Source organism: Pungitius pungitius, chromosome 3 (assembly GCF_949316345.1).
Source record: "Pungitius pungitius chromosome 3, fPunPun2.1, whole genome shotgun sequence".
NCBI lineage: Eukaryota > Metazoa > Chordata > Actinopteri > Perciformes > Gasterosteidae > Pungitius > Pungitius pungitius.
This window is the reverse complement of record NC_084902.1, coordinates 12974107-12998098: the sequence shown is the minus strand read 5'-3', so window position 1 is coordinate 12998098 and position 23992 is coordinate 12974107. Positions and strand designations below refer to the sequence as shown.

The 23992-nt window shown below is 44.2% G+C and overlaps 1 protein-coding gene across 6 annotated transcripts in view; it reads left to right on the top strand.

The window, feature by feature from the left end:
• robo2 (roundabout, axon guidance receptor, homolog 2 (Drosophila)) overlaps window positions 1–22911 on the top strand; it is a 230599-nt gene extending 207688 nt beyond the window's left edge. For 3 of the 6 annotated variants that reach the window (XM_062561232.1, XM_062561230.1, XM_062561229.1), the window contains 10 exons: window positions 3497–3624; window positions 4454–4726; window positions 5952–6077; window positions 9611–9770; window positions 11796–12056; window positions 12978–13198; window positions 17367–17525; window positions 17725–17991; window positions 19527–19721; window positions 20164–22911. In XM_062561232.1, the coding sequence (XP_062417216.1) occupies window positions 3497–3624; window positions 4454–4726; window positions 5952–6077; window positions 9611–9770; window positions 11796–12056; window positions 12978–13198; window positions 17367–17525; window positions 17725–17991; window positions 19527–19721; window positions 20164–20165 (1792 nt within the window). In that variant the 3' untranslated portion in view covers window positions 20166–22911. Of the gene's footprint in view, window positions 1–3496; window positions 3625–4453; window positions 4727–5951; window positions 6078–9610; window positions 9771–11795; window positions 12057–12977; window positions 13199–16670; window positions 16854–17366; window positions 17526–17724; window positions 17992–19526; window positions 19722–20163 lie in introns of all 6 variants that reach the window. The other 3 variants (XM_062561233.1, XM_062561231.1, XM_062561228.1) reach the window with 2 other exon arrangements.
• The last annotated feature ends 1081 nt before the right edge of the window (window positions 22912–23992 follow it).

The window sequence follows — 23992 nt, the reverse complement described above, 5'->3', positions numbered from 1 at the left end:
TCAACAGAATTAACAGAAACAATTTAAGCAGAGAGTGCTTTTATTTTGTCATTTATCTTCCGCTGCTGGCTACTGGCAACCCAGAAGCCCCGTGGAATGATAAATTTGCCTGTCACCTTGCGTGGGCGGCTGGGATCTGAGCACATGTAATAATGTAAAAATAATTACCCTGGGGAGAGGTGTGCAGAGGTACCCTGCTCGCACCCCCATACAGCCTGCTCCATTTCAGCGCGTGTTAGTGGAAGAGAGAAGGGCAACAGAGAATAGGGCACATCTCAATGACACCGGTTACTGAGCCTTCGTGGGTATTCAAGAGACTCCCTGGAGAATCCCAGGTTTCTGTCTATCTGCTGCTTATTACCCCTGACTGGGTAAAGCCTCCAGATCTCAAACACTCAACGGAAAGATTGCCAACTAAATCTGACCATGTGTGTCTCTGTGCTTTTGGGAATGTGTCTGTTCTCCGGCTCGGTTGCATAATTTTTCTATTCGGTGTGCATGTGACTCTGGGCCACTATGGACGGTTTTGCCGATATTGTTCTGTGAGCTGCCAGCATGCTCTCAATGAATTAGCCACACCACTTGCCGTGCTTATTCTCATCTACTTTCTGCTGTAGTGTTTTTCCTCCAATTTTCCACATAAGTGGTTCTGATTCTCACTTCAGCGAATGGAATTTGAAATGGCTGTATTTGTGCTGGGTGCTCCATATTCCTCATATCTTTATTCGGTAGTGACTGCCACAGTTGTCACAAGGCTCGAATAGGATGCTTTCTGAAATTCTTGCACAAGCCTCTGATCCATTAGTCACTCTAGTGCCATCAAATCCCAGATGTTGCAACTTGCACATCTGCTCTGAGAGTGAGAACGTGTAGAAGAGTATCAGAGGAGAATGTGTTCATTTGTTACATGATATGTTTATTGCACTAATTAGACAATAGAAAATGAAGTCGCATCTGTTTCCAGTTTCTCATTGGCTCCTGCCAAATTGCCCTGACTGAACAATTAAGCTTAATCGATCACAAAACAAATGATTCATGGAAGATGAATAGGCCACAGATTGGTAGGCCTGGACAATTTGACTTTGGCTGCTCAATTGAAATTGATAAAAGCTGATAATGGCCCATTTCTTATCCCCCTGCCAATGGGGAGATGTTAATTAGATAGTAGTAATAACTTCTTATCCCAGCACTGATCAATATTTCAACAAAGCAGATTTACTCCTTTAGGCAGGGGTAATGGCCTAAAATTTTGCGGGGAACATGTTTTACTAACACAGTTACTATGGAGATGCCCATTACATCCCAGGAACTGAATGCCTGATGACAGCATGTTCACTGAGTGTTGATCTAGAAAGTAATGTGTGTTTCCCATTGCTTTAAGTGTTCGCTAATGTCAAGACGTTTAATCCACATTTGATTCTCTAGTCTTTGGGACACCTTATTTCCGGGGTTGCTTTGGCATTTAACATCTCTCACTCGGCTTGTTTATGGGAAGCTTAGTGTCAGGCATCTATGGCAGAATGTATGGTTTCCTAGCCATCACAAGTAACTAATATCAAACAGGAAGAGGTAACGCTCCGAATCTAATTTTATCTGCCAACGTTGCCATCCATCCCAGGTTGGGCAGGGATTAAAAGTTAAAGGCTGACTTTTTATTGTATTTTGAGATGTATGTTGCAGTGTCCACCCTATATATATATATATATATCCCAGAAGAAATCAGTCTTATTCCATTTTTCAATCTGCTGTATGATAAATACAAGGGCGATGCAGCTACTGGAAGCTCCTTGTCTTTCAAATAGTCTCGCTCTAGTGGGGGCAGGGCAGGATTCACTGTGGCACTCGGGGCCAGTGAAACCAGTAAAAATACTGAGGTGAGCAAGTGGTTTTATTTGAGACACAGTCCATCTGTGCTGCAGCCTTGCTGGAGTCAACAGAATAGAACAATGTCTGTTCATTTTCATCTGCTTTTTAGTCTTGATGGATGCAACAAAGAGCAGTTAAGAGAAAGTTGAGGTGGAGGTGTATATGGGGGGGGGGGAAATAAATGTATGTAGGGTTAGAGAAAGATGGTATGGTGAGGGAGAATGATGGCTGTAGGGGAACATGGCATCCATAAACAGAGGTTGAAGGACGGAGGAGAGATATATTACCCTATAAAAGTGCATGTGTCTGATGCACAGCCATCAATTTGAATGACTTGTCTCCCCCGAGGGCCTGTTTTGGCATTCAGGAACCACAGCGAGGACTCTTAGCTCGCCAGGGCTGCAGTTCATTTGGACCCCCCCCCCCCCCCCCCCTCCCCCCCTCTATGGAACAGCTCCTCCTCATTAGAACTTGTGTCTGAGGGAGAGACTGACGGCCATTACCTGCCCTTGTCCTCAGGGCTTAACACGCTCTCGGTCCCTCAGAGCCAACACGTCATCCCGCTGGAGCCCGAGACGAGAAGCCCCCCCCGGGCAGGCGGGCCGCTAACTACTCCGCTCCGCAGCTTCTCAGAGCGCACATGTGCATCTGTAGTCTGTTACATACAGCACCGACAGCGGGGTGTGCTGTGTTTCTGAGGAGGAAACGCCATCCCCTTGACCACGTGTGGTGCTTATCCGACCATTGCACATTGCAGGGTGGGAATTCTCAGGGTAAAATGAAAGAAGTGTGCTAAACACTAGTACCTATAGCCTACAATTCCAGTGGAAAAAGCAGGTTATTATGTATCAATGAATTCATACACAGACAGAGGCATTTGACTCTACCCGTAATTGTCCTTTAACTCCATCTGTGTTATCCATGGTAACGACCCTCAGACGGGATTGTACAGTAAAGTGATCCTAATGGCCTCCCAGCAGTCACCCATGACAGGTTAAAGGCTTAATGGCTGCTTTTTATGGCTCCCACTCCCTCAGGAGGGACACAACACCTGTTAAATGGAGCTGGCCTCTCCCATACTCAGGCAGCCCACAAGTGGGTTCAGGGCCACGATGGTGGGGCTAGGGCCCAGTTTTGACATCTCATCAAATAAGATTTAGGCTGTCTGGCCATCACCACAAGGGGTTGATGGGAAAACACAGCAGAACGTGCAAGATATTAATGAATAAGGAAATGTATACATGTGGGTGTCAGCATGCTAAAAGAGATAAAATGTGTGCATAAGTGTCTCCACAGTGTGCTTCTTACTGTAATAACTCATGTGAGTGCATGTGACAAAGACACAGCAGGGAGAGATAAAGGGCTGTGTTTGCCTGAAGGAATTCCAACTTTGTGAGAGACTAAATGAGTCCGTACAGTATCTCCCCGTATCTCACTAGCGTTCCATTTGGCTTCAGTGGCCCGTGGCAAGCTTATCTCACACAAACACATTCTTTTGCAAAGAATACTATTTAAACATAGCACCATGCCTAATATAATAATAATAATAATAATAATAATAAAACTCTGTTATTAATGCAGTTACACGGCGTGTGTCTAATCTATGGTTTCATTGTGTGTTTCCGTGTAGCCGGCCAGGCCTGCTGAATTCCAGTGACCCGGGATACCCCTGGTTAGCGGACTCTTGGCCTGCCACCAGCCTGCCTGTCAACAGCGGCTCCGGGGGACCCAATGACTTGAGTAACTTTGGTCGAGGAGGTGAGTGCCTTTGGGGTGTCCCAGATGTTGAGAGAGAGAGAGAGAGACCGTAAGATGATGGCCTTCTCCTGTTTTTCATCACGCACGCACATGCATTCGAGATATACACGTATGCATACTGCACGTGTGTTTGCGTTCATATTTATACATCACACAAGGGGACAGCTAGAGCATTCGCAGTGGGGGCTCCGCTGTCACCAGGCTGAGTAATGGCAGGTAGTCCAGCTTGGTGTCATAGCCCATATCTCACAGCGAGAGAATGTGAGGGAAGAGACGGGAGAGGAGCAGGGGGGGGCGGGCGTTTGAAAGGATGGTCTTGAGCAGCCAGTCGTGAAGGACATGCGCAGCTTGACTGGCGCAGACGCGGGCACTTCCGCCATGGCTCTACATCATCTCCCCTTCACTGGGCATACAAACCGTGCGCCACGTCTGCTAGCTTGTCCACTGGCTCTCTCTCTACCTCGCTCTCGCCTTCCTTCAGTCATCACACAGTCACACGCGTGCTCAGCAGCAGCATGTGGGTGAAGAAAGGAAAACGAGATTTCCACACATGTGGAGGCAGAAACGTGACACCGGACTGGGATCAGTTTTTATTTGTTTCTTAAAAAGCACATGGACCCAGACTGCATTTCCTTTAACGCTCCAAGACCACATGCACTTGAATCTCGGGTCACGTGTCAGCCTTGCTGTACGGGGCAAGTTCTTATTTCCTTTATCACCCGGTAAAACAATCAACGCTTGTATTTAAATACTCCATTGTTAAAGGTGAGCATGACATTAGTTATAGAAGATAACTATCCTATGCACTCAGTCTCTTCTTCTTTTCCAGATCTTCCCACTGGGCAAGGGGACAAGACGGGCACCATGCTCTCGGATGGAGCGATCTACAGTAGTATAGACTTCACCACCAAAGCCAACTACAACAGCCCTGGCCAAATATCCCAAGCAACTCCCTATGCCACCACCCAGATTCTCCACTCCAGCAGCATCCACGAGCTGGCTGTGGATTTGCCGGAGGCCCAGTGGAAGGCCTCACTCCAAGCTAAGCAGGAAATGGCGAATCTGGGATACTCATTGCCTGACAAGAACTCCTGCAACAACAGTAAGCTTCTTCTAGGAGATAGTTTGCTCATAGAGATTCGTGGGGATGCTAGTGCCCTCGTGTGCGGGCAAATAGAGCGCGTACAATGGTGTTCCTTGGAGATTATTATTATCCTGTGACAGTGAATTAAGCCAGATCACAAGCCACACAATTACAGTTGGAACAAGACGGCTATTTGGAGATTAGACTGTTCCACCAAAAGTCTTTGAAGCCTTCCTAAAGTCTCTGTGGCTTGGGGGAAGTCGTCTTAAAAAGAGTCATTTTCCCCAGGCAGACATGATCTTGGTCACTCTCCGAGGTTGAATAAACATTTCATGAAGGAGTAGTGCAGTGAGGTCATGCATCCATTTTCTTGTTGGGTTTTTTTAAGAGTACCACTCCTTCTTCAGGTTCGGAATAATTGCATATCCATTTTTGCTTGACTAATGTTAAAGAAAATAATCCAAATGAATCACGGTGGATTTGATGCAGAATTGGCCAAGTGGAGTTTCATGCTATAGGTGTTATGAGAATCCCTCTGCTATATGCTAATACATATTTATGATCTCTCTCTCTCTCTCTCTCTCCAACGGTCTAAAACAGATTAATTATAGTTTTTGCATAAATGAATTGAATCTTGAAAAACTCCATTTCTAATCCTCCCTTTAATTATTTTAAGAAGTATGATAACATAATATTACATCTCTGTCAAGTTGAGGGCAGAAGTAGAACCCAATTGCAGACTTTGCGAACCAAAAATATTTTTTTTAGGAACACAACTCACCAACGGCGAGACAAGGGACTTGCATGGCTTAAACACACTGGGAAGGTGCAAGTGATTGGACACAAGAGGAAACAATCAGGGACACAGCAGACAATGACCCACAGGGCAGGGAAACAAGAGGCAGGAAACTACAACATAAAACAGGACATAAACCCACACTGTGATAATCTCTTTGAAGGGCTGCAAATATTGAATTCAAATCTTCACTATTCACTCGTTAATGTAATTGAAAATTGATTTAAAGATTAGGGCTATGTTTATCAAATCAACAACAAATCCAATGTGTCCTGCACACGAATCAGAAGGTGAATGAATGGTTGAAAATGTGCCCCCTTTGTTGAATGAATGACTCCCGATTACGTCCTGCTTGCTTAATGCTCTAACTGCATGTGTGCATGTGCTTGTGCTAACTGCTAATCACCTGATGCCACTGTGATTTTTGCCCTTCAACCCCCACTGTAGCCCTCCTTTTCATTCCTGACTACCGATTGGCCGAAGGATTGTCTAATAGAATACCGCACAACCAATCACAAGATTTCAGCACCACCAGCTCTCACAACAGCTCAGAGCGAAGCGGCAGTCTCTCAGGTTGGTTTTACGCAGCAGAGAATTTCATGAAGCAAACTGGGACGCTCTCTGGGGCTCTGCCGCTTGACTTCATGATCGACCGATGTCTTAATTGCTTTATTGATCTGTTATTTGCATGTACTAACCTGACATCGAAGGGAAAAAAAATGTACACGGCCTCTCCTCATCACCAAAGATGCGTTGCTTACATGTGATTTTGTAATGCTGGGTGGATAAACTAATTGTTTTCTAGTTCTGTGGGCTTCTGAATACGATAGCTACTGCGGTTTGTAACCATATTGTGCTGTTGAATAGGAGTCAACAGCTTATTGAAGCGCAGAGGAACAAACTATCTTTATTGGTGCAAATGCTGGGTTTTTGTCATCAGTCTTTGAAAAATGCTTTGTCTCTCTGTGTGAGTGAGCAGACAGGAATAAGGGCAGACGGAGTCTTTCAGACAGAGTGGACTATGTACACACGCACACATGCCATTAGAGATGCTTGGCTGGATAAAGTGGCAAAAATACCTCCCTTTTCCACTCTTCCCCTAATGGCAGCCGACTACACTAAAACCCATGTTCAGAGAATTACAATGTCATTTATAGGACACCAAGGCCGCCCTCTCCCTGCCTCCCCGACTCTCTCCTCCTTATCTAGTTAAAAGCCAGGTCTGCAATTCAATGGAGGAAGGGATGTGAAGTGGCCTTGCCTTAAAGGCAGATTCTTGCCACAGACACAAAGGTTACTGAGGGCTTCGCCTGGGCTTGGAATCTGTTATATTACCATTTATTGTGATATAGAGAAACCTGATCAACAAGAAAGATCCTTCCAATGTATAATGTTTCAGATAAAATGTACTTAGAAAGCATGGCGCACATAAAATGGAGAGAAGGAGATCTATTCCGCTCTTGCCTCTGTGAGCTAACCAGTCACCTCTTAGCTTGTTTTAGCAATAAGACTGGGATCAGAGGGCAACCGCTTGCCTTACTCAGTCCCCTGGTATCCATCATTTAATTTCAATCTGGGCAAGAGTGAGTAAGCGTATTCCCCAAAATGTTGCAACTCTATATTTGAATAAAAGGGCTTACAGAGTAGGGATATTGTGAGAGAGATGGGTTTGATGTATTGGAATAAATGTACCGTTAAAATAATTCACCTTGGTCAATACCCTTCCACCCATACCCTTACACAGTAGTCCATTTCAACACATATATAATAAGAGGAGTGTTTTGTTAGCTAGTATAAACACTATGTCAGGGACTTTGCACATCTAATTGAAACAATAATATAGAAATACGACTGAAGAGAGTCATCATCTGATGTAAATTGAACTTATTAACACACGGTGTGATAGTCATTGGAACAGGAAGATGAGCACTGAAATTTGAAAGAGGAGGAAAAGTAGAAATTATAGGGTCTTGCGCTCCTGAGGAGATGGAAGGAATAATGAACGTCAGGTCTGAAGGAGGAAGGCTGGATGAAAAGGAACAGAAATAGAGCAGCTTTCATGGCAGCGAGGATCTCCACTGGGGACCTGAAGCTGCTCATTAAAACCCCTCGTAGTGTCAGGGAAGGAGGAAGCTGGGCTTTTCTGTTTCAGTTTGAGACCCTGAAGACTCCACACTCCCCTCGCACTCTGTCTTCCTATAGCACCTCCCTGACTGTGTGATGTCCACTCTTGTGTGTGTGTGTGTGTGCGCGTCCTGTTGTGCTCCTGCACGCTCAATATGCGTCGACATCACATCTCGTTGCGAATGATGTCGTTATTTATTAATGAATGTGTTAAATGTGAGGATACGGGACACTTTTGCTTTTTGGCTGTCCTTGAAGTAACTCTCCCACTCATGAGTTATATCTGGCTGCGTACTTTCCCGTGTCTTTGCTCTGTGGCTTCTCTCGCGTTCGCCCAGACGCATCCAATGAAAACAGAGCAAGCTCGGGGATATGCAGCCCTGCAGTTATAGGCTGGGAGCGCCCAAACCTTGGGGTAAAAATACCCAACGCTAGATCTATTTTTAGTCCGAGTTCCCCTCTGAAGACGGGCCTCGTTTTGCCAGCGGAGATGGGTTGACTTCGTAGTTCCTGTATAGCTCCTAGCCACAGCTCCTCGCTCTGTATTTTTCATATTTGGGGTGAACTGTTGTAAGGCCAGTGCCAGACCATGATTCCCTGGAAGAGGCTCATTTACAATACTGATGGCTGGTCTTGTGTGGAGAGACTTAGGATGATAGAACAATCATGTCAGCTCACCATTTATTGGTAAAAGTCAAGCGTCGCCCAGAGGTACGATTAGGAAATGCAATTACTTTCTGACGATACTTACACTGTGGTGCTGCTGGCCTTGGGCTTACAGTTGTTTCTTTTATTACTTCCATTCTTTATTAATCTTATTCTGACACCCCTGCTATCTCTCCATGCCTCAGAATTGTTACCATGATCATCTTTTTAGTACTTTTTTCCCCTGTTTAAAGACTTTTAATAGTTTCATAATCTATATTTCTGGACGTATATTGTTTTGTATTTCTCTGGCATCTGGCCTCCATGATGTTTAATATTAATGTATATTCCTTTTGATGACCGATAACTGCGCAAATCACATGAGTGTTTTTAACTAGCTGAAATGGACTCAGAGATGATAATACTGTACAATATATTATCAAAAAACAGCTCGGAAATGCAGTGGCAGTTTTCCTCTGGGATTTTGTTTTAAGGTTCAGAACAAAAAAATCCTTTTACATTTGCATGGGGATCAAACCCTAGTAAGGATTCACTGTACATCAGCATGTGGAATTTGTGCGTCGTTTAAAAACCCAAACAAAGCTGATTGGAATTGAAGTCAAATGTGTTCGAAAAATAGGTTTCTTCCACTCTGACCAAATTGTAAAAAAAAACCAGGATTGACCTGGCTGGCAGTTTTATAAAGATGGATGGGACAGAGGAGAATCTGGTGTTAGAGGGATATGAGGGGAAATGGATGGGGTTAGCGTCTCTCCGGTGTAATAAAAGAAATGAAAGTAGTAATAGACTCTCACTGAATTCCATTAGGGACACTCTGACACTACACAAGCCATTCATTATGATGATGCTGTGAAGTGAGATATTTTATTGTGGAACCCAAAGCCTGGTGCGAAAAGGGACACTGAGAGATTGGTGAAGCACAAAGGTCTGCCTCAACCTCGTTTACTGCCGTTCTCACCCGTTTCTATGGAGATTTGAGGCTTTTCAGTCAATTAATCAATAGGTGCAAGCTTTTCATCCTTCAACCTTGAGCTTTTTTATGTAAGTGCTGACAGGCAGGAGCCCATTGAAATTTTGTGTTTGAAATTGTGTACTATTTTCTATGGGTATGTTGAAACTGAGCACTGATTGATCTGTATTCTACACAGCATGGTTGGACTAAATTGAGTTTCATGTGGATACACATTTGTCAAACGGCAAGAGCACCTACTGTAATTTGCAATGCTATCCCACTTGTATATTAGTTTTTAATGGATTTTCTTTTACAATCTAATTTCAAATGACTGTGTCTCTAAATTCAATCTTTCCTTTTGTAGGTGGGAAGGGAGGGAAGAAGAAGAAGACCAAGAGCAGCTCCAAACCCACTAAAGCCAATGGATCCAACTGGGCCAACGTCCCCCTCCCCCCTCCCCCTGTTCACCCTCTCCCTGGCACTGAGATGGACCATTATCCCAATGAGCACCATGACGGAGGAGGGTATGTCTGCAAGGGCTTTAAACAAATATCAATACATTATTCGGATATGAACATTCTTTAGTGCAGGATTAAGCATGATGGATGCTGCACAGGTTTTTATTTTTTACCTTATGGTCAGATGTTAAAGCCTGGTAGACTGCACCATTTCAAGACAATTTAATCCCCGTTTTTTATACACAACACTTAATCTGAAATCTGAAAATCGTGAAAGTAAGTCCCAAAGTTTTTCTCCTTTCATATTCTCTACCTTTGATTCAGATCAGTAAGCCAGCTTTATTCCCTGCAAGTCACTAACAGTTGCTCAGTCTGTATTTTTCTGTTTCTCAATATATAATTTCAAGTACGATAAATGATAAATGAATACAATTTTTTTAAATATTTTGTGGGAAGCTAAGCCTATACATCACTGAGTTCTAAAAAATGGCGCCATACGACAATTGAACACAAATGTCCAATTTCGGCGATGGGCTGCCAACTTCCTTACACCCTGTACATTATTTCTACTCCCTGTAAATCATAGAGAGTGCCCTGTCTGTGGTATATGCACTTGGGCCTACGTACTGTGGTCATTGTATGTTTTGGCATCTCACTACCTAATTTGGTGTCTCGCTTGCTGGAACAAAAAAGAATTTGCCAACGGAGTGCTGCACCACACATGTGCAATATCAGGGTGCAGCTGTGTGGTCTGTGCTGCAAATGACTGTACTACTGTACATTTGGAGAAAAGTGAAGGATCAATGTCCGCGCAGGCAGCCAGATACACAGACACACACGTACTAACTTACTCAGGCTTTCACAAAAGAAACCAGATATCCAGATGGCTGCACATCAAACTATTTGCTGATCGTGTCTTCAATCTATGGGAAGACTTCATCACTGGGAAATAAATGGAGGATAAAAAAATAAAAAAAAGAAGTTCGACCAGTCTCCTGCTGCTTCTAGCATGTAGACACACAGATGGTTTCAGATTAATCTATTTGCTCAATTCCATCGCGGGGAAAAAAATCATAATTGCATTTTTTCAGAAGTGAAAAGCGGAACAGACGGACAGAGTCTGTGATTGATACCATTGTTATATTCCTCTCCGAGTCTAAAGTAGATGTAAAAAAAACTCCTGGATTCTTGTAGATGTTTAATGCAATACTAATCACTTCTTTAATTACATAACTTGTTTCTTTTCTGAATCAGCTGACATATTTTTCTCTTAATTTATCCTTTTGAATCGAACAGAAGTTCAGACATACTTTACTGTAGGTACAAAGAAACAGAAGCTTATTTAAAGGATGTTGTCACTTTTAGTTGCACTAGGCCGTGTGTCCTCTTACTCCCATTTCAGTGGGAGTGGGAGAGTCATCTACTTTAATAGGCTATCTGGCAAATGGAGAGTCCCGTGCACTGTAAATCTGAGGCTGCTCTTAAGGGCTGGAGATTAAAACAGTTATGTCCTGTGGAGTGTGCACTGACAAATTTCTTTAATGAACATTTTCTTTATGGCCAGTATTATTTCAGCATGTATAAGCACGGCTATGAGGAAGTAAAGCCTGACTACCGTCGTAATTCCACTCAGGATGGCGTAAAACACATCATTTTTGAAAGTTGAATAAGGTCACAAAGCTTTATGTTGTGAAATATATTTATATATTTTTTCATTAGGCATTGCAATAAATATAAATGAGCAGTGTTTAATATGTGTGATGCATTAGAATGTTTTGATTGGTTTGGTTTGGTTGTTGTGATTTATATTCTTCAACCCAGATGTTCAGAGTAGAGCAGGAAAAAATAGGTTAAGAGAACATTTTAGTCATCCTTTTAAAATCATTTTATTCATTTTTTCAAAACGACAGAAAATTCAGTTTGTTCACCTTCTAAGCTGTGAAAGTTTGCTGCATTTCTTTTTCAAACGTGAAGTTTTGCATCATTTCAAAATAATCAAAGTAAAAGTGATACAGAATGTTAGTTACAGCCACAGTTCTTATACAACCGTGAGAACTTTAGTTCCATAAACATCTGTGTTCCTCGCATCAGGTATGAGAGTGATGGTTGGGGCCCGCCCATGCCCGTGCAGACCTATCTTCACCAGGGTCTGGAGGATGAGCTGGAGGAGGAGGAGAGGGTTCCCACCCCGCCCATCCGAGGGGTCGCCTCCTCCCCAGCTGCTGTTTCCTTCGGTCAGCAGTCCACAGCCACCCTTACCCCTTCTCCTCGGGACGAGATGCAGCCCATGCTCCAGGCCCATTTGGATGAGCTGACCAGAGCATACCAAATGGACATGGCAAAACAGACATGGTAAACATTTCAGTATTGGCACGTTATCAATACCTATATCTATATCTATCCATGCATCCAGAAATATATGCCAATTATATATATATGATTTGAAAAGACTTACTGTACATTCTGTTCTACATTTATTGCGGTCTGGATTTATTTTGATCTTGCAGCGTTCTTCATGTCAACTGTATGTCCAGTGGAGATAAAGCCATTCATTATTTCATTTTAATGGCCCCCTGCTACCACTTAGGCGACTACTACATTTTTCCCACTCGAAGATACACAATTCTCCCCCACAGTTGTTTACTCCCCCGCACCCCCCCCCCCCCACCCACCCATGGCGCACATCCCATTGTCGTCGTGCTCATGTAAGTCGGATGAAGGCCATGCCTTATTGCGTCTGTAACGCAGGGAGACGTTCATTCATAATAGTGAAGTGGGGGGGGGGGCTGCTGACAGGGAAGGATGTCGTGTTACCCAGTAATGACTATGTTGGTTAGGGAGCATCTCTGACAACACCAGAGGGCCAGTAATTACAACCAATTCCCACTGCAAAACCGCGTCAAAGAGATTGCACTCCTCATACAAATGCGCTTGTCAGCAGAGCGGGTTGCCACTGAGGTGACAGCCACGTGTCGGCGGGCCTTGCAGAGCATGCCTTTTGTACCATCCACAGCAGCAATTAGTGGGTCATTGTGTTAGCATGCGAGCTGCACTGTAGAATTAGTGGAATTGTCCAAATGTATTCATTGCTTCACATACTGTATGAAAGAGGTCTCTAAATGTAGCTGCTGCCTTCCACATCCACTTATTTTCAGCATAACTACTGAATAATCCCTTTGCACTCTTTGCATTTCTCATCCCTCCACATTCCTTATGGGTACTGTTTGTGGATTTCAGGTTCTGAGTAATGCGCTGGTCCCTTTCTCTTCCCAGGCACATGCAGGTCGGCTCTCTGCCTCCCCTGGCTCCGGCTCCCCCAGTGGGCTACGTGTCGAGCACAATGGTTTCTGACCTGGAGACTGACCTGCCTGATGAGGATGAGGAGGAGGAAGAGGAGGAGGAGGAGGAGGATGAAGGCTACGGAGCCAGGCATCCCCGCGGCATTGAGCACACACCGGGGTCTAGCATGGACAACCTGGACAGCTCTTTAACCGGTGAGGCTGACTCTGAAGTCTGGCTTTTGGGCCACTTCTTTGTTGATTTGTATGTATTTTTTTCCATTTGGTCTGCTATATTCATGTATGCAGCACCAGTGGACTGTGTGAGACCCAAACGTAGATTTATGCAATGAAATGCTATTATTAATGTTGTACCAACTGACTACAATCGAATAACTTCAAATGGGAAATCATGTAATCCTCATTGTTGCTACATCTTGTCTCCCAGCGAATGGATTCTTGTCCTTGACATGTTCATCAGTCTGGTATGTGTTCATCTTTATAAGAACATGCCTACGGAGTGTGCCTCAATCAAGTTTTTAAAGCACTTTTGGCAGACTCTGGGGAATTATAATTATCATTTTCCAAAAAGATAAGAAAGTCCATGAATTTTAAACAGGATAGTGAGAAGGAAATCAAGAGGAGGGAGAGGCAAGACGAACAGAGGCGAGTGACTGTGATTTAACACGCACGCGCCACCAGAGCGAGCGCCACACATATCTTCCCGAAGGAGATTTGAAATAAATTTCACGTGCAGCCTATTCTATCGCAGACCAGAGACGCCATTTCCATTTTTACAACACGCTGAAAACTTTTACAGCCGTCTGCCAGGGTGACATATGAAGGGCGTGACATTGCGGCAGCAGAGCTGCTGCGTAGTGGACTCCTGCTGTCTCACTGACCAGGCAACGCTGGCCATCTGCAAACAAGAGGGGGAAACTGGGGGGGGGGGGGGGATATTTCTAGGAAAAGGGCGGGCCTTTGGCTATCATGCGCTACGCATTATGATACCGAACGCTAGTGTTCATCAGTCCCCCCGGCCCGGAAGAGCGTGACTACTGAAATGAGATTTGTATTGGTGACTTTATGGCTGGGAAGCAACCAGGAGCAAGCAGTAGATGCATTTTATCTAAGGGTAGATGAGTCGAGAGGAAAGGCCTGAGAATAACCGGGTTGACAGCGTTGCTTGTTGGTCTTTTCCTGTCAATGGCTGCCTTAAGAGTCGTGTTCCGTGGAGTGATGCGACAGTGGTTTGGGTTACGCTGACACATGCTGATGTATTTAGAGGAATATAAAGCAGCAACTGGGCCCTAATCTATTCCATCTCTTCCACTGTATTTGTCTGAAGACAGCACTATTTCTTCTTATCTATCTCCCTGCAAGTCTGCCTTGCACCAGATCATTTTGCAACACAGACACGGCTCCAGCTGCAGGGTTTGCAGGAGGATCGGGGAAACTGCTGAGATTTATTGCCATTTTCTTTCTCATTTTGAGGCTATACAAATAGGGGGGGGCAGGATGGGAGTGAGGTCCCTGTCGAGCCCTGATTGATAGATTTGTCATTGTTTTAACAACATGGAAATAGGTCTATTTTCATAATGTTTCATTATGTACCAGTAAATCACACATGTTTGCAGAAATGTCCCAGAAAAAAAGGCAGCCTCCCTTTTCCGGGCCCATTTGTCTTCAGTTTATTGTCAGGGCGGGCTTTATTATTCCAATCTCTGCGATATTGAACGTTTCCTTCAAGCGGGAGAACGTGTAAATTCTGATGCCGTGGTGGGTATTGCAGATCTGTGTCTGGCTTGAGCCTCAGAGACGAAGCCAACACGCCGGTGTGCCACCTCGCTTTTGTGTCCACGCGGTATAGGTTGTGTGAAGCGTACGCGTGGTAGCAGTCAGGCTGCTACGCCTACCGTTATGGCCGATTACCCGCCCACGAAGCCGCGCCAGGTTTGTGAGGCGCTGAGTCGCGTCTCTTCCGACGGCAGGTAGGGGGTCCCGGGGAGATGGGTTTTCCCCCTTAACGACATGCAGATTAGGCTTTCCGTCAGTATGAATCAGTTTTAGTGGCAGGAGGGACCAGGGTCTGCTTTTACAGTCTCCCAAACCGTCTCCAATTTGCTGGCCTTTCTCTTGAAGTGCTTGGAGCATGAGAGGTGGCGGCCAGCGGCGTTTAAAGTACGGCTCGGCCCATTGCGCTCGTTCAAGACGTGATCAAATGAAAGGTCCGTGGTGCAAACCTTTTGTCTTGGGCTACAGACAAAAATTCCAGTGCAGGAAAAGAAAACTTGATTGAATTTTTCATCAAATTATGTGACCATGATCGTAGTTTGATTGGACCGCTGTTTTCCGAGCGTAGGCGCGCTCGAGAGGTGCGGCAGAGGAAAGTGTCAGTTAGTGCAACTGGAAAGCCATTCTGTGATTTGATTTGCTGAGGCAGTGTTCCTTTGCTGAGCCGGAGGAGCTGGAAGCTTCAGTGAATTGGCTGGCACTGCCTGTACTTCAGTATCGGCTCTATTCTTTGTGGGAGGATTGAACCCAGGGGAATTGCTGTCTTTTTTTCTCAGAGGAAAAAAGTCTCTCAGAAAAGAATTTCAAAGAAAATAGATAGGCAAGATGGAGGGCTCAGAGTAGTTACAGCGTTGGATTTCAGTTAGCGCTTTAAAAATGGGTTGTGTAAGGTTTTCACCTTATGCAAGCTCACATTTTAAAGAAGCTGCAATTAATCTGTGAACATTTCCCTGCAATAACAGTGGAAATCTGGTGCAACTTCTGCTGTTGAAGGTGCAATTTCCTGAAGTCATATCCAATGAGTAACACCTGTATGAAAAATATAGATGTTGCAACCATGTGGCCGGATTAATGCAGTCTTTTTTTGTGTGACCTTTTCATAAATCCTGCTGCCCACTTTTTGTCCCTGTTGCTCCAACTCCAACCTTTACCTCCCCAGGTCTGTGTTACATCAATCTGCTCAATCCATCCCTCTTGCGTTCTGTGTGAGGGACAGATAAAGTGTGGGAGCAGAACATTTTGGGTTTGTGCCACTTGAGCAGAGTCTGCCAAACCGGTCCCACTGAAAGCTGTCACATTACTCTACTGTTCTGTGTTATTTGCTTGCCAAAGTGTCATATTTTCTATTGGCAGGATGATGTTTTTTTTAATATTTAAAGCAGTGGCCTTGCTTTTTACATGAAGAAAAATAAAGCATGAAAAGATTCTTACAATTCCAAAAAAGAGCCAAAATTCTTCCTCATGCGCTTCCAGGAAATGCTTCATGTGTGTCACCTGGGCCAGTAGTTTAGTCTGCGCTGCACAGGTGCGTTCATTATCAGAGGAAGAGCCAAATTAGTTGATGCCTGTCCAGCTGTTCCATTGTGTGCATTTTCGTGTGTGTGTGTGTGTGTGGGTGGGTGTGCGCGTGCGTGCGTGCGCCCATGACATTTGTGTTTTGCCTTATGTTTGTAGTTTTTACAAGATAAAAGAGGTGGAGGACAGGTCAGCACAGATCTGAATGTGAAATCACAGCACAGGTGTTCACAATATACATAATATGTCCATAAAGGTTACTGCCGCTGAGCTGCACTGTGTGAACAAGATGCGGCTGAATTTTGAAATATTCAATTTTATGAATCTTCCACAAAAACGCAAAAAGAACATTTTGCTAAAAACCTGTGGTGTTCCACAGGGTCCATGGTCAATGGGTGGGGTTCGGCCTCGGAGGATGACCGTAATTTCTCCAGCCATAGGTCCAGTTTGGGTAGTTCGTCTGATGGCTCCATCTTTACGCACTGCAGTTTTGCCCAGGCCCTGGTGGCCGCTGCAGACAAGGCAGGCTACCGCCTGGAGGGCACCAGCCTCAGCAAGAGAGGTTGGTGTGTGTGTGGAGGCCGTCTACACACTGCCGACTGGAACTTGCACCAGTGGCAGATGATTTTCCCCTCTGCTCCGATTTTTCCCCTTGTCATCCATCGGCTGATGTTTTCCCTGATGACTGTGGCTTAATGTTGGGTTTCCCTTTCTACTGCTTGGGGACACTGTGCCCGGGTTGTGCATGGCACCTGTAGTACAAGGCCGGTGTGCAGATATCTCCCTGTGCTCTGTTCCTCTGTGACTCATTCGGCTTTGCGCTCTGGCTTTCTTGGATTGAATGAGTAAAAACTGGGTGATATGTCATGCTTGCAACCTTTTGCAGGCTTTACTGAGCTCTCTCTGCTCTAATGAAAATCTTTCCCTTTTTTTTTCTTCAAAAACCGAGGTTTCTAAATCTTGAATGGTATCCTCTACCTTTCTTGATGGCACCCTTCACTTCACTGCTTAGGTGTTGGCTCCTTATTGCCTCTTTATTAACCAGCTGGCTTGGGGTCCTGTATCCCTGCTGCAGGTAAAGGCTTGTCCCACAGGCCCCGGCCAAGCAGTCCATTCTCAACAGATGGCAGCACAGTCGGCACGCACAGCTTGGGCCACCAGAGGGCCACCAGACCCACACGCAAACCCCGAAGCCAGGGCACAGCCCCCCACCGGAGAGACGCTGGTGCAGACGGTGAGTCACACATTTGAAATGCGGAAGGTTGACTTAAACACCTGTTGTTGTTGTTTTAAAAACCAGAGGGAGTTATTTAAATATGGTGTTGGATGGAAATGTGTCTGGACAACAGTCCAGTTTTTAACTCGTAAACGAGATCTAATAAGTCGTTTATGGCTTCATTTGATTCATTCTGTGTCTTTCCCCTTTGGCACAGACCTACCTCCTCCGCCTGAGCCTCCCCCCTGTCAGGGCCCGGGCCGCATCCAGGGGGCCCGCAGTGTGAACAACATGGTACCCCAAACAGAAAGGAAGGCTTCCTCTCTGGAGCGCCCGCCGATGTCAGGACCCCTATCGGGGCTGGAGGACATGAAGAGCTCCGTGGACAGGCAGACGCGCACTTCTCTGGAACATCATCGCCACGTTCAGGACAGGCTGGGCTCCGTGGACCGAACTGATGATGGCCGCAGGGGACACAAAACAGGTGAAGCTGCAACCAGACGTGAAGTGTTCAGCCGACGGCCCTGTAGATGTATTACACACATCATGCTCCTTAACAATCATTTCAATTCTTGCAATTGCAGTCTTCTCCTGCTTCTATTAACTCTGGCATGTAAATGGATATTTATATTATCCACTATTTTCCCATTAACCTTAAAGTCTGTTGGGTCTGTGGTCTTCGTGTTTTGAATTCATGTCGTAGTATTAGAAGGCATTTGGACAGTGGCGGTGGGAAAAAAAGGGATCACTAAACACATTATACATAATATATTTTAGGATAGTGCACTTTAGGGTTTTAATAAACACCTACCACATTGCTATATAATATATTCCAGATTTGCACCACATTCTAACCAAACATCATCCATGAAATGATTTTGCAATTCATTGCTAAGGCAATAAACTAATCTTGGCTTCCAATTCTAAACAATTAGACATTTTCCTGTTGTTGACTAAAGCTCTTAATTTAGAAGAGAAAACCATTGCATCATGGCAACACAACAGCAAGGACAAAGGAGTTTTGCTGCTGTGGCTCCACAGCGAGGGATTGTTCTCAAGTTGTTGTGATGAAGTTAGCCTGCATGCTGCGATGAGACTGGGCCTCCCATGAACAGATTGCGCTGTCTGCCACTTGCTCTGGTTTCCAGAATGCCCCCTTCAGCCTCCCCAATGCCCCGGTAACTGTTGCCAATATCATCCCGTTCCTCTCCAAGTAAGGCAGGAGGCCCCAGCAAATGAAATGCTCTCTAATCGCCTCGGCTTTCTTTTCGCGCACAAACAGCAGCCACTCTACGCCCCATCTGTGTGTGTGTGTGTGTGTGTGTGTGTGTGTGTGTGTGTGTGTGTGTGTGTGTGTGTGTGTGTGTGTGTGTGTGTGTGTGTGTGTGTGTGTGTGTGTGTGTGTGTGTGTGTGTGTGTGCGCGTGTCGCGGGTTTAGGCCTATCCACGCTGTGTGCCCTGCCCTCTTTGTGCCAGGTCCCGCAGACAGTTGATCTGAGACTGTGAGACAAAGACAGGTGCCACAATCCGCATCTTTACAAAAAAAAGGTAGTTGAATCCCCTTATGTGTCAGAGTGCTGACTGATTCGCAGTAGAACCCACCGAGGTCGCGGCAGCCTCTATGGCAGTCATTAGCGGAGCAGCGGGGAGCAGATTGATGAGATTTCACGCAACGACGGAGACTGCTGAGGGTCAATGTTATGCTGCCCCGCAGCAGGGGGGGGGGGGGGGGGGGCGCCGCGGCCAGCGGCCCCTCTCTTTACCCTGTTATAAGGCTGGTCGCTGCAAGGCCATGTGTGAGGCTGAGAGTCCTCTCTGTGGCATGCCCTGGCATGGCCTGTTGGCATCACCACTCTGCAGATGTCAGGAAGGGTGCAAAGGGGAGGCGGGTGGGCGGGGGGGGGGGGGGGGGGGGGAGTGTTCTTTATCTCCATGCATCAGATGCTAGATTCACCATAACAATAAAAGTAATAAATTGCGTGTGCTTTTTAAAACTTTTAGTATGCCTGTGTTTTTCAGAGGACGGGTGTCTGCCATACAACAAGCCATCCTTTCCCTCCCCGGGGGGCCAGAGCTCCTCCGGCACAGCCTCCTCCAAGGGCTCGACGGGGCCACGCAAGGCCGAGGGTCCACGGCAGCCACAACAGTGGACCGCCACAGAGCACGCTGAATTCCTGGGGACCAATGGACAGGGACAGTACTCAGGGGAGTTATGTGAGTAATTGTGTATTCTATTTTATTCCGCATTTTATTTCACAATAGAGGGCACTGCATGACAAACCGCCGCAACTTTCACTTATTGTGACAGCGGGAGTCTGGGAGCTCACTACAACTGGCTGCTGTTCCCTGCGAAGTTAACGCAAACAACAAGCGAGGTTTAGAGGTGTTGATGACCGTTTATTTTTAAAACAGATGTTTTCCATGATTAGCTTTTTAGCTAATATTTTTGTAGCTTGATGATGTAATTTTGTTTAGCTGTATGCCTGTTGTTATTCGGTATTATCATCGATTGATCTGTAGTTAGACTCCTTGCATGTAGGTTTCCCGATAGGGTTGATTCTAATTCAGATTTCTGCTAAACAATTACCCCAAAATGTATCTCAATTTTGTAACTAAAAACGTAATTTTTTCATTTTGCTTTCCTCCTCTACCACAGAGTGATCTGCCTGCCATGTGAACTGGAAACAACCTGGTCTTTCCTCAAAAGAATGAGGCCCTCCTTCTCGGGGCAATGAACATTGTCCCTATCTGTGTGTTCTCAGAGGGAAGGATTGCAGTAGAGGAGACTACAGAGAAAAGCAGTGTCACAAAACTGTAAATGTGATGTATAGACACAGACATACTGTACATCTCACTATGTTTTTTGTCCTCAAGAAAATATTTTCCACCTCCTACCTTACTGTAATTTTCTTTTTGTTAGAAAAAGGCAAGTAAACAAAAAAAAAAAAGAAAACATCTATACGAGAACACATTTTCTGGTAAATTCCTGTAAATATATTCTTTAACTTGCTGTTGCATTGCTATGCAAGCCTAATTTAGTTTGAGCTTTTAATTTACATATACAGGAACAATTGGTTTTATCTGGTTATTTGTATTATATGTGAATTGAGTGGCTATTGTGCCATACAATAATTGTTTTATAATCCATTGTTTGTTAATACTTACCATTAATTATTATCATTATTATTATTATTATTCTTAATTATTGTTTTTGCACTGCAATTTTTGGTGATAAGCACAAAAACATAGCTCCTGCTGACATGAAGAACCGGAATAATATGTGAAGAGGAGTTTCTGTACTGTAAAGTAAAGAGAACAAAATGATATACTAATGTACAGAGAGATATTAAAGAGTACGGCTCTGCTCACAGACGGCAAGAAAAAAGGCATCCATTCCCATGGTGGAGACTAATTACGTGGCAAACAGACGAGGTCCTTGAGGGTCTGAAGGGCAGAGATGTACACAGAGGATACTGTATTACTGTAGGTGATCAAGTTGATTATTTCATTTCTAAATAGCTGTCCTAAATCAGTATTTTGGTTTTAGAAATATTCAGTTGACAATGCTTTTGGGAAACTCGAGGCTTTGCTGTCTTCAGAGACAAGTGTCTACGCGTCGTCATGATTACTGCCAAATGATCGAACCGCTCTTGAGTGTGCGCTCCTCGTTCTGGATAACTAACAGCACACAAACCATGAAACAGCTAAAAGCCAGGAGGAACCAGTGAACCCTGTCCTTGCGCTGTACTTCATTCATAGAACAGATTCTTCATTCTTCTGTAGCCTTAATAGGCAAGCAGACATCACAAAGGAGTATTTATTGGGATGAGTAGCAATGACACGATCAAACCTGCTAAAATATCAGTGGAGTATAATTTGTTTACATCTTTTTTATTTGGAATTTCCCGTTCCATCATTTTAATATTGTTTGCTTTTAAAGCACTTACTGTTTTATGTTAGTCAAATGATCTGTGGTACAGTATCATCCAAGAAAACAACAAATTTACCCGTCTGGGCCAGCTAAGTGCCGTTAATATTGGGTATTCTATTAGTGTAGTTGTTGCTGTAAAGGTTGGTGGTTCAGTTACCGATACACTATAGTCAGCACAGCCTTGTGTCAAGAACTTTGAGAAGAAATGGTGTGTGTGTGTGTGTGTCCGATTTACAACGGAGCTTAGGAGTCACTGTTTGATCCCAAAAAGTGACAATGGAGAAAAGCCTTGATTATTAACTAGCAGGCCTCACTGCCTCCATGTCTACAGCCAGAGTGTGAAGCAGAACCCTTTGGTTCTGCCTCACCGCCACAAAACACACACTTGTCATCCGCCGCTTCCGACTTCTCAGCCTCTGAATCTCAATTGCTTTTTGTCTTTGAGACAATGTTTTTATTGGTTGTCCTTTTTTTAATGAAAAGCTTGTTCCTTTGTATGCCTTTTATGGACTCCAAAACGCTGCTTACAACAATGTTTTCAATATAATTGTTCAGGATTTTTGTGGTAAACTGACTGTTTGTTTTGTCTTTTTTTGTACTGCTAATATTGATAAATGGGGGGTGGAAGGCCGTCAGATGCTGTTTTGCTGTTGTCGTCATGCCATTGTCATTTTATATCATCCACCCAGGGGCCAGTCTTCTGGAAATGAGGTGCGAAGAGTATCTCAGGTTATTTTACATTCTGGTGGTGTTTATGTATGTATATATATATATGTGTATATATCCATATGCATCTCCACCTGATTATTCCATTCCATTTTCATTGACAAGAATATCCCTCGCTTATGTCCGACTCTGTCGTTCCCAATTTTCTTCTCCTGCAGTGGATTTTAAGTATAATGTGCTGGTTCATCCACCTTAAGACAAGATGTCAGTAAAAGAACATACCAAATTAAGATTGATATTTCTAATGTCTAATGCGTTTTAGTGTCTCTTTAATACTCATTGTCTTCTTTTGAATCACAGTGTCGTTTTGTATTTATTAAAATGATAATAAAAGTATATTGTGAAATATGCATAAAGATTGGTGGAATATAATATGTGTTTTTTCGTTCCTTGTAAAGTTGGCCGCCGGAGCCGAGCAGCGAGGCCATAAGCAGACGATAGGCACACTGTGCTCACAGCACGATGAAAGGCCGGGTCAGTAGTCGTCTGAGTCACTCTTCGTCCTGCATGTTCACCGCACTGCTCTTCTCATGTCCAAACTAAAGCAACTTAAGACCTTATCGGACACAAGGAGCAAAAACGCTCACAATTTGCTTGTCAAGACAATAGAGAAAATGTCTTTTTGGAAGGATGAAAGTACTTTGGCTTTCCCTCTCTTTTGTTCATTTTCTCAATATTGTTGATTCTTTGTAGCCTATCTGTGTGTTGCCTTTTTGCTATAAAAGATTAAAAATGATGACAAAAAGAGTTGTTGGGTGAAGTCTTTCTGTACAGTATGAGGTGAAATGACACTCCGATCCACAGCCGTTTCTACAGTACAGTTACATCGGCCTTTTTTTTCTGTTAGACACCTTCTGTTTTCACTTGCATGTCCTTGTCCAAGAAGAGAATGAACTTTTACAGTCTCATTCACATGGCCTGTAAGATAAAATTCATTTTATTTTATTTCCTTGTACCTGGATCAATATCCAATAAAATATTTTTGAAAAATGATATTGCCAAAAATCATCTTTGTTTCATAGCTAGATAGAGATGTTTCAGGGGGAAATAATAGCAAAAAGAAAGTGAATATATCTCTTAGTCATAATATATTTCTTTTTATAGATTGCCAAGAAAACGTTTAAGGCAAATGTGTCCGTTTGTCCTGCAGCACGCTTCCTCTGATAACTTATCTGATAGTATTTGACCCAGCGACAACGTGCTTGTAGTCATTTCGCACTGCGTGTCTGTGTGTGCACACGTGCGCTGGAGATGTGCAGCCCACTCGGCGAGCTTCTGACGCAGCTGTGCTTCTTGTGTCAAAACAATCCCGACCTTGATCCTTCTCGAGGAGCAGCTTCAAACACAAATCCGAATGAGACGGGAAGCTTCCTTTCAAGCTCCCTTGCATGGCGCTCACAGCAAAATAACTCAAAGAACCGCTCCCTTGTCAGCACAATGTGGAAATGTATAATAACGGAAAAAGCTTGTTCTTCATTGTTAAATACACCATTTAATATAGGCTGAAATAATACATGCGTAATGCAAAACACTGCACAGTATTCTAAAGTGGGGAAACTCCAGATATCTGGGGGGATTATTTAGGTTATTTCTCAAAAAGGTAGCATAAGTAGGATCTAATTCATGGTGCACATATGATTACAGTGCATATCATATAACTGCAATTCTAGTTGGAGCCCTTGTGTACTATGCCCCTTTCTTGCAACCTTGTTTGCTGGTTTCTCTTCATCGACTGTCCAATAAAGGCAAAATAAAAATAAACTAATGCTGAAAGAATAGTTTTTGTAAAAGATGGATTAATGGGACTTGTGGGATTTCCACTTGGTGT